Raw genomic sequence first — 11,545 nt, 5'->3', positions numbered from 1 at the left:
AAAGGGTGTTTTTGCAGTGATGCCATAAAAGAACCATTTTTGGTTCCCCAAAGAACCTTTCAGTAAACAGTTCCTAAAAGAACCATTTTAAAAATCTAAAAGAATCTTTTTCGACTATAAAGAACCTTTTCTGGTTCTTTAGGATGTTCAAGGTTCTTCATAGAACCATTGATGCCAATAAAGAACCTTTATGTTTAAGAGTGCAGAAAGGTTCCCTGATGTTAACGGTTCTCCATGCAGTCATCAGTGCCAATAAAGAACCTTTTTAATAATCTACACTCTTGAAGGTTCCTTATTGGCATCAGTCCTTCCATAAAGAACCCTTCCACTGTGCAAAAAGTTGTTTATAATGGAATAAGGTCTTTTAGATTATTAAAAAAAAATTCTTAAAACTAAGAAAAAATGGCTCTTTTAAGAACTACTCACTGAAAGGTTCTTTAGTGAACCAAAAATGGTCTCTCTCTCTCTCTCTCTCTCTCTCTGTCACACACACACACACACACACACACACACACACTCACACACACACTGGCGGAGCGCGCTGCTGTCGCTCAGTGATTCTCTCCGCGTCTCTGGGACTTTTTTGTTCCGCACTCCTCGTGTCTTCTCCAGGTGAGTGAATCTCCTCAAATCTCTCTGAATTCTCCTCAGCAGCAGCTTGAGATCACGGAGAGAAGGTGTGTGTGTGTGTGTGTGTGTGTGTGTTGCGCGCAGGTCTGTCTGTCAGAGGTGTGTGTGTGTGTGTGTGTGTGTGTGTGTGTAAGAGTGACCAAAATGCTGATATGTCATTTTGTTGCAAACAAAGTATTGGTGGAACCATACGGTAAAACCGTAGAACCGTATTCACGTACCATGGTATTTTAAAGTACCTAGTTTAAGTTAAGAGTGACAGGTGAAGGCGTTGCGAAACCGAATTGGATCCGTTTAGGTGCCAAAGTTGAATTGTGAACTGTATGCTTCATATATGCTGCAATGTCCAAAACGAGTCGCTTGTATTTCATTTTTAATGCATTTGTTCTTTTACAAAACTGCTGTTATGTATGCATTGTAAAAATAAAATAAAAAAACTAAAATGTGCTAGAAATGACATTTCATTTACATCGTTTAGAAATCTTAATACCGGGATACTTTGAGATTTGCCATGACTTTGTATGATTTCCATATTCATATACTCATACTCCATATATTCAAAATATGATTAATAAGCCTCAACTGATCAGAATGCATTAGTTCACACCAATGAAATTCATTTTTAAGGATTTGATGTAGTAGAAATATCTCATATTTTAACTTTTACAGTGTATAGTGATGGTAATACCACTGTACTTTGAGATTTACCTTGATTACACCTCAGCAGCAGCTTGAGATCACGGAGAGAAGGTGTGTGTGTGTGTGTGTGTGTGTGTGTTGCGCGCAGGTCTGTCTGTCAGAGGTGTGTGTGTGTGTGTGTGTGTGTGTGTGTGTAAGAGTGACCAAAATGCTGATATGTCATTTTGTTGCAAACAAAGTATTGGTGGAACCATACGGTAAAACCGTAGAACCGTATTCACGTACCATGGTATTTTAAAGTACCTAGTTTAAGTTAAGAGTGACAGGTGAAGGCGTTGCGAAACCGAATTGGATCCGTTTAGGTGCCAAAGTTGAACTGTATGCTTCATATATGCTGCAATGTCCAAAACGAGTCGCTTGTATTTCTTTTTTAATGCATTTGTTCTTTTACAAAACTGCTGTTATTTATGCATTGTAAAAATAAAATAAAAAAACTAAAATGTGCTAGAAATGACATTTCATTTACATCGTTTAGAAATCTTAATACCGGGATACTTTGAGATTTGCCATGACTTTGTATGATTTCCATACTCATATACTCATACTCCATATATTCAAAATATGATTAATAAGCCTCAACTGATCAGAATGCATTAGTTCACACCAATGAAATTCATTTTTAAGGATTCGATGTAGTAGAAATATCTCATATTTTAACTTTTACAGTGTATAGTGATGGTAATACCACTGTACTTTGAGATTTACCTTGATTACATATTCATATATCATGGTACAGTGATATTTAGCATGATATTGTGTGATTTCCATATTCACATGCAATAGTATTTACATAGAATATCAAAAAGCGTGGTGTTGCTGTAGTATAAACTGTGATCTTGTAGGAAAACGATCTATTTGATTGCTTTGCACAGTTTGTGAGCCGCAGATGAATTGCGATCCGTGTGTGTGTGTGTGTGTGTGTGTGTGTGTGTGTGTGATCTGTATTCAAGACATTAGTGCTGTCATGTCGTGTAAATGGTCATTCATCAGATGCTAAGAGATCTAATCCATTACACACACCACTCTCTCTCTCTCTCTCTCTGTGTGAGTGTGTGTGTGTGTGTGTGTGTGTGACTAGATTGACTTCAGTGTGTGTTTTATCTGATTTTTCATTGCTCTGTCATATCTCATGCAGGTCTCAGTTATGTTTTGAGTGTCTGAGGAGGAATAAAAACAGACTTTGGAAGAATGTGATTAGAAATGTTTGAGATCTTTGGCTTCTGAGGTCAGAATCTGGTATTTGAGAAGAGTGAGTTCAGTTTGAGACGTTGTTGAGATGTTTCCGAAGCATCTGAGAAGCAGGACACTTGCGTAAATTAGGCTTATTAACGTTAACAAAACTAAAACTAAAGCCATAAAAACATTATTGTTACTTGAAATAAAATACATTTTTTAAAAACTAATTTTATTTAGGCTATATAACGTTTTAATTTGGCTAGTTGCCAAGGCAACATTTTTCATTTTCGTTTAACTTAAGTTGTTTAATAATAAGTAAAACTAAATTATAAAAACGTATTTTTAGCTATTGTTAGCTTAATATTTTTATTTCTATTTTTTGTTTAAGTTGGAGCACTAAAATAACTAAAACTAAAATAAAAAACTTTAGCTAATTTTTAATTAATATTTTTAGTTTTACATTTCCTTATAATAGCTAAAATAGCTTAGTAGCTAACCTTATTTAGCTATTTTTAGCTCAACATTTCTATTTTTCTTTTAATTTCAGTTGAAGTACTAAAATAACTAAAATTAAAAAATGTAAACTTATTAAATTTTTAGTTCATTCAGCTATTTTTAGCTCAATATTTCTCTAATTTTTCTTTTAATTTATGTTGAAGTACTAAATAACTAAAATAAAAAAGTCATTTTTTTAACTCATTTAGCAAAACTTTTAGCTCCACATTTGTCATTTTATTTGTATAATTTAAGTTGAAGTACTAAAATAACTAAAACTAAAATTGTAAGAAATCTAAACTTATTTAATTTTTAGTTCATTTAGCTATTTTTTTTAGCTCAACATTTCTAATAATGTTGTTCTAATAAATAAACTTCAGCCTGAAATATAAAATATAAAAAACTAGCTCAAGCTTTCTCATTTAAGTTTAATTTATGTTGAAGTACTATGGACGTAAAAAAAAAATAAAAAAATAAAAAATGACAAAAAACATACAAAATTACTAAAACTTTAACTAAAATTAAAACTATAAAAAAAATTATAAAAATATTAACAAAAATTAAAATTATTTAAAAAAATTATAAAAATATTAACAAAAACTGCTAGTATATGGTGTAAATGTCTTCATTTACTCTCTTTAATCATTGTACACGTGTAACAGAGACAATTCATGACCATTAATAAATATAGAATGGAGAAACACTTGAAATATTAAAGCGATGAGTTTGTCTGTGAAACATGGCTGGTTTTGAACATGAACAGCTAGAAAAAACCATAAAGGACGACCGCTAACACCTTTAGAGATTATGCCAACAGCAATATGTTAAAACAGACCAATGTTCAATAAACAGTTACATTTATTAATAAAACAATCATATTGCATTTACTAATATTACTCATATTACATTTATTCATCATGATCACATTCTTCTGAAAAGTAATATAGTCCATTGTTCTTTAATAACTGCAGGCTGTAGCAGGCTGCTGCATTAATGCGTCACAGGTGCGTTTATCTGCATTTTACAATGGCTTTAATGTCAGAACTATCTGTTTTATAATGCAGACTTTAGTAAAACAGATTGAAAGTGTGTGTGTGTGTGTGTGTGAGAGAGAGAGAGAGCTGTATGAGTGTGTTTGAAAGACAGGAAAAGAGCAAGACACATTTGATGAATGATGGTTTGAATGGAGACTGACATTTTCCAGAGAAACATCTCCACAGACATCAGGTGTGTGTGTGTGTGTGTGTGTGTGTGTGTCTTCAATCCACTTACTGAGAGATTCCCTGTGTGTGTGTGTGTGTGTGTGTGTGTCCGGTGAAACAGATGAGAGGTGACAGGGTGAATTAACTCAGAAATGTGGATGCACACACACAATAACAGATTTAATGAATGCAAACGCTCTGTCATTTGCTTTTGTCTCTATTCACTCACACACACACACACACACACACACATGATTTCCATCAGCTCACTTTTGTAGTTTCTCCCACATGCTTGATTCTCCTAAAATACACACACACACACACACACACACACACACTCACACACACACACACTCACACACACTCACACACACTCACACACACACACACACACACACACACACAGACAGAGTGTGGGATGTTGAAACGGCTGGTAAAAACATCAGCCCTGAACTTTCCCTCTGGACGGATCCAGGATCAATTTTCATAAATTACCCTGAAGCCACACACACACTCATATACTCATATATTCACCCTAAAACTCAGACAGGAAGTGTGTGTGTGTGTGTGTGTGAACCTCAGAGAAAGATTTGGGATAAAGGCCAGAAACATATTTAAAATAACTACATAGACGCAATTGTTTGGCCAACACATTGCACAGTACATACTCAGACCTGAAACATGTGTGTTTGAGTGTACACGTTTATTTTTGTAATGTTTTTGAAAGAAGTCTCTTCTGCTCACCAAGGCATTTGATTTTAAAAGTAATTGCGACTTTTTATCTTATTCTGACTTTTTCCTCACAATTCTCAATTCATATAAACTCAGAATTGCAACATACTCAGAATCCCAAGTTTATTCTGAGATAAAGCAAGTCAGGATTGGGATATAAACTCATAATTGCGACAAATAAACTCAGAATTACAAGATATAAACTCAAAATTGCCACAAACTCAACTGTGACAAATTTAAAATTGCAACAAACTCAGAATTGTGAGATATGAACTCAAAATTGCGTCATGAACTCAGAATTACGACAAACTCAGAATCGTAAGTTTATTCTTAGATAAAAGAAGTCAGAATTAAGATATAAACTCAGAATTGAAACATAAACTCAGAATTGAAACAAACTCAAAATTGCGACATATAAACTCAAAATTACGACATATAAACTCATAATTAGGACCTATAAACTCAGAATTGTGGGACATATAAACTCAAAATTGTGACAAACTCATAATTGCAATATATCATCTCAGAATTGTGGGACATAAACTCAGAATTGTGAGTTTAGTGTAAGATAAAATAAGGCAGAATTGGGAGATATAAACTCACAATTCTAAGAAAAACAGCCGAATTGTGCAATTAAAAGGTCGCAATGATCTTTTTTAGTTTTTATTTTATGGCGGAAGCAAAAAAACAAAAACAACAACAACAACAAAAAAAAAAAGATTTGAAAGATGTAAACTCAGAATTCCGAGAAAAATTTATTTTTTATCCCAGGGTTTCCATCGTCTGATACATTTCAGAACACAGTGACACATGAAATTGAGCTTGTCTAGCTAGAATTGTTTGCATTCATATTTCTGTCAGGACCACTATCGTCAAAGATGATTGACAATTAGCATACAGTTTGGAGAGCAGGGAGAGCAGCGATAACCCCCCAGGGTAAACAGAACAGAACCAACATAAATGTATTGCAGATATCGTTAAAGTTCAATCATTTTATGTACACGTTTTAGAATTAGTCTGATTCAAAAGATAACCAAAAGGCAGAATCCTGACTGACAGAGGAGGAGCTGGGGATGGAGGAGGGTAATTAGCTATTGAGCAATGCGAAAACTGCTGATAATACTGAGGGACCTTATATATGAATGCTTAGATAGGTGTCGCATTCCTATAGATAGATGGGGATCAGCTGAGAGTCAGCTGATGCGAGCTTGACTAACATGACCTGCCAGAACTAACGCTGCGCTTGATATTTGCGTATATAGGTTTTGTGAGTGTGAACTCAGACGGAGACCAGACTGAGTGTGTGTGTGTGTTGTGCTCCATTAGCCAGTAGCAGGTTTGTTGCTCTGCAGGAGGTGAGCTTTGTCTGGCAGGCTTGACGCAGTTTACCGGCGTGTGGTTTATGGGTAGCGTGTGTGTGTGTGTGTGTGTGTGTGTGTGTGTAATTAGTTTCAACTGTGTGGCAGACATGAGTGATTTAATATCAGATACTACACAGCTGGGATACTGCTGTAACACAAACGCAAACATGGCCATGGAGCTCAGCGATTTTCCTAAACTGTGTTCTGATTCATAGGGTCCCTACACAGTATTCACTGCTCCCCACATTCTGAGAAGGGCATATCTGTTAAAAAAACGTAATATTGTTAAATAATTTGCTGTTCAAGAAACATTTATTATTATGATCAATATTATCTGTCTATCTGCTATCTATCTATCTATCTATCTATCTATCTATCTATCTATCTATCTATCTATCTATCTATCTATCTATCTATCTATCTATCTATCTATCTATCTATCATCCATCTATCTCTCTATCTGTCTGTCTGTCTGTCTGTCTGTCTGTCTGTCTGTCTGTCTGTCTATCTATCTATCTGTCTATCATGTGGTGTTGCTTTGCTAATTTCACGAGGGAAGGATCTTTAAAAATATATTTATTTCATTGCAAATAATTATTTTAAAAATAAATAATTAAATTTGTAAAAAAAAATTCCGTTTGGTCCTATATGTCTAAATAATGCAATAATGACTATACTTACAATGTATCACAGACTCTAATTAACTAAAATAAATAATTGGTGTTTTACAAGTCACTGTTTCCTTTGTTCACACATGATTTGCAATTTTTCATTACATTTATCTCGTTTTGTTGTAAATATGTAAACATGTAAATATTTTCCACACTACATCAAGCAATTAATTAACTGCATCTCTCTCGCAGCAGGTCATACTGAGAAAGAAATCCCATTGAAAAACCAAGGACATAAAAAGCCTTTGGATACAGTCTGACTCTCCCAAGAGTTGAAAGGGTCAAAGGTCATGACCTTATTTTGATCCCAGATCATGTTTCACACCTTCCCCAACAAATCGCGGGCGCAGACGTCGGTCAGCATGGAGAAAACGTACTCGCTCACGGCGCATTACGACGATTTCCAGGAGATCAAGTACAGCAGTCGTTGCAGCAGCAGCACGCTGAGTAACGGCATGAGTCTGCATCTGGGCGGATCGCTGGACCGCGGAAGAAGTGGGCGGGACAAGTGTGTGGGTGGGGTCAAGGGCGGGGCCGGGGGCGGGGCTCCGGCCCGCTGGAGCAGGCGCGAAATCTGCCTGCTCTCTGCTTTAGTGTTCGCGGCGGGGATGTGCGTGATTCTCGGATGCATGCTGGCGCTGAAGTTTCTGGCGCTGGAAGCGCAGGATTCCCAGTGTCGTCAGGATTGCGTAAAGCGGCGCTCGCTGCTCCGGGCCGCTCGCTTCATCCAGGGGAACGTCGACCCGAGCGTCCAGCCCTGTCACGACTTCTACAGCTTCGCTTGCGGCGGGTGGCTCCGGAGACACGGTATACCGGAGGATAAACTGAGCTACGGGATCATCACCGCCATCGGAGAACAGAACCAGGAGAAGCTGCAGCGCCTCCTACAGGTGCCGGTGCAGAGGAACGAGCCGGATAGTGCCGAGAGAAAGGTACAACCACACACTCGGAATATTTGCTTGGTTTCAATGCATTTTGTTTATTATATATTTAAATCTGCATAATTTTGTATCAATTTTGACACAGTCAAACCAAAATTTATTCAGACACCTTCAACATTTCTCACATTATATCAGTTTATTGGCTATAGTTTAGAAACGGTACTAAAATATGAGAAGAGCTCAGAGTTAAACTGTGTCAGAACAAACTCATCTTGATAATGTCAGATAACTTTGATAGAAAGGTATGTAATGAATTCTGTTGAATAGCTGTCAGCTGTTAAATTTAAGAACACAATTAGATAAAACCAATTAATTACCAAGCAGTGCTTCATTCTGTTCAGTCTGTGGTGTAAAAAGATCACATTAGCAATTAAAGAATAACACTTCAGCAAAACATGCTCAGCTCAAAGTGTCTGAATCATTTTTGGTCCGGTAGTCCACTGTATGAAGAATCTTTGGGTGTAATATGTCACAGTTTACTTTATTTAGCTATCCTCACTTACATAAATGAACTATAGTGTCCTGCACCCACTAGTAAACAAATATCAAATATTATATCTGCTGTCTGAATAAGTTTTTGTTTGACTGTATTTAATACTACTTAATTTTTTAAGTCAGGAATCACTATTTCTTTTGCCCATATGTGATTGGATTTATGACTTCATTACATTTCTCAAGTTTTATTCAGAAATTGTAAGAATCTAGGTTTTATATTTTACATGAAATAATTTTGTGATGATGCTGTTTTAATATCATCAGGAAAATATCCTAATAAAATTACTTTACTTTAAATTACTAATATTTTTTTAAATCGTGTGATTTTATTTAAAATTTAGAATTACATTTCTCATACTTTAGTCATATTCGAATATATATACATTACATACATGCATACATACATGCATTCAGTTTCTCATGATTTGTTATAAATATGCAATATATCTACTGTATATATATATATAAGGGCTGGGTATTGATTCAGATGTCCCGATTCGATTCTTGGTTCGATTCTCGATTTTTTTAAAATTACATTCAGTGAATATAGTTTTAATACAAATGCTATTGGTATTTCTAAAAAAATTAATAGTAAACATCATTTTACAAATGGTGAATTAATAAAAATAAATTAAGAGCCACAGGCCTGTATTTTAAACCTATTCTTTTTTTGTATAGGGTCCTTTTTTAAACAATAATAGGGCCCTATAAAATATTCTTCTTAATTTTTCAGGTAATCAGATGAAGGCATAAAATATTAATTTAATTTATCCTATTCAAATTAAAATTAAACCCTGTTATTTTTTGGCAAACAAAGTGTTGCACAACAGAGGTTTACTGTTAAAATTAAAAAGAAAACAAATGTGATTATTCCTTTAAAAAAACATTTATTAATATTTATTATTAGTAGTAGTAGTAACATTGTTGTTGCATTGAGTCTTAAGATATGAAGTAATATATTTCTGTAAAATGCTACTGAAGTGACTCTCAGAGCAGCTGGAGATGATATTTGTGTATTCATATCATCATAGTGAGACAACAGAGGCTGAAAACACAGCGAGCGCCGTCCGCGCTTTAATATGTGTGTAGTAAACAAAACAGTGCGTCGCACCATCCGCCATTCATTCATTCATTGCAAAAATAATGCGCCTTTACGTGTGATGTCAAATGCTTCCACAGATTTGTAGTAATACTATAGAATTTTACCTGAGCATTGCAAATCACGCATGTTGCTTTGTTCTTGGTTCTTGTCAACAGTATCTCCGCCATGATAAGCACCGAATGAATGACAGGCTTTCCGTTTGCGCAAGGTAAATAAGGAGACGACATCTAGTGGAGAAGACTAATGATAAGATTCACATTAATCAGATCTTGTTTTAAATGTTTGCTGAAATAAATACCGGAAAAGATCGATTCGCGGCTTTTGAGAATCGATATTGAATCGACGTCATTTAAAATATATATAAAAGGAATAATTGACTCCGGGCCATTGAATTCTTAGAAAATAATGCACACCCGAGGTTATGATGCGGCCACGACGCGAAGCGGAGTTACACCGTTACACCTCGGTTGTGCATTACTTTCTAAGAATTCAACGGCCCGGAGTTTATTATTCCGCTTATACTACAGTTACCACACCTCAAGACATCGATCAGATGATATATTTCAAGGCATTTGTCCGTTTTTTCTACGGCATTTTAAACCTAGTAACGGAGGCTTGAGCCGTTGATAGCAGACTAAGTTAATGCAGACTGTTATGCAGTTAATAACTTACTTATTAGAGAGAGATTAAACATGTGACCTACCCCTGTGAGTCCGTGCATCTCTCAAAAGTGTTCGGCAGCAATATCTCTACTAGTAGTGAAAATTTAAGTTCATTTTATTTTTCACGAACAGCGGCGTTGTTACCTCGCTTGTGAGAAGTCATGAAGTTTTTAAGTTGTTAAACTGTTACTGATAAAATCGCTAGAGTAGCGCTAGTCTCGCGTAGCCAGACCTTCAGACTGACGGCTGAAGGTCTGGAATCCATGGCAGCTTTCATTGGCCATGGCCCGCCCATGAGGCCGTTTGACCGAAATGTCAAACAACCAATCACAGTTCGCTTTGTTTCAGCATCACGTTTCGGGCCGTGGAAATGTCGCCACAATAACAGACTGGTGTGTAAAACTCTCGGACGTATTTTAAAGATTCTATGCCGTGAACTTTAAATATTTCACACACTTTTGAGAATCCAGCGTTTAGTTGATCCTGATAAGCGCTCGTCATCACAGTTGTAAACACGACGGCTTTCTTCTTTCGTTGAGGGGGTTTGGCGCCACGGCATCTTTGTTTCCAGGCGGAACGTTAAAAAACGCGACACACACGTCTCCCGGAAATCCTGTTTAATTCAACCAATCCGACGATGACTTCGAAACTCCTGAAGTGTTTCCACTTTTGTGTGCCATATGCATCAGATGTTTAGCCAACGGTCCGTGGGCGTGACGTCTGATGCTGAGACTAGAGTAGCGCTAACAACATTAGTGCGTATGTTAACGTGTGTGCAAACTGTGTGTGCAACTATGTGAGAGAGAGAGAGCGGGAGAGATAGAGTATGTGCTTTCCGTACATAATAAAAATGTAATTTTGTGGCAAAAACATGGAAGTGATCTGTCGTTTTAATCCTGTTGTTTACTATATTTATTTGTTTGGCCAGTGTTGTTGTGGGTTTTGGTTATTTTGCTGTTGTTAGACTGTAAGGACCTTTGAAAGAACTGAAATTATTTGGCGAAGTGATATGGACATGTAATGCGGTCCAGAGTTGCCTGGAACTATGTTCGCCGTGCTTTGCGTTTCCCTGAAAATAATTGCACACCTTAGAATGTTCGTCAGCCAATCAAGCATTCAACGGCCCCGTAGTATGTATATATATATATATATATATATAGGGACCATATACAATATAACGGACTATATATTGTATTCAGAGATTTCACCAGGGAAAGATATTAATATTCATGTTTCATTAGATATAAATAATTGTTTATCCTACTTTTAAAATATCTTTGATTGAATATTATAATTAAAACCACATGATTGAATGTACAGTTTTGTTTTCAATTTCTTATTTTATCCTGATTCAAATGTAAAAATGTTTCTGTGTGTAT

The 11,545-nt window shown here is 35.9% G+C and overlaps 1 protein-coding gene across 1 annotated transcript in view; it reads left to right on the top strand.

Moving 5' to 3' along the window:
* The first annotated feature begins 511 nt into the window (after nt 1-511).
* The window catches only part of LOC107573753 (endothelin-converting enzyme-like 1), a 46,894-nt gene continuing 35,860 nt past the window's right edge, over nt 512-11,545 (top strand). The window contains exons 1-2 of the mRNA XM_016260196.1: nt 512-612; nt 7,159-7,898. Of these exons, the coding sequence (XP_016115682.1) occupies nt 7,281-7,898 (618 nt within the window). The 5' untranslated portion in view covers nt 512-612; nt 7,159-7,280. The remainder of the gene's footprint in view (nt 613-7,158; nt 7,899-11,545) is intronic.

Source organism: Sinocyclocheilus grahami, unplaced genomic scaffold, assembly GCF_001515645.1.
Source record: "Sinocyclocheilus grahami isolate Dianchi unplaced genomic scaffold, SAMN03320097.WGS_v1.1 scaffold2024.1, whole genome shotgun sequence".
In the NCBI taxonomy this organism is placed as follows: Eukaryota; Metazoa; Chordata; class Actinopteri; order Cypriniformes; family Cyprinidae; genus Sinocyclocheilus; species Sinocyclocheilus grahami.
Note: the sequence above shows the minus strand (reverse complement) of the source record. Positions and strands in the feature narration are given on the sequence as shown.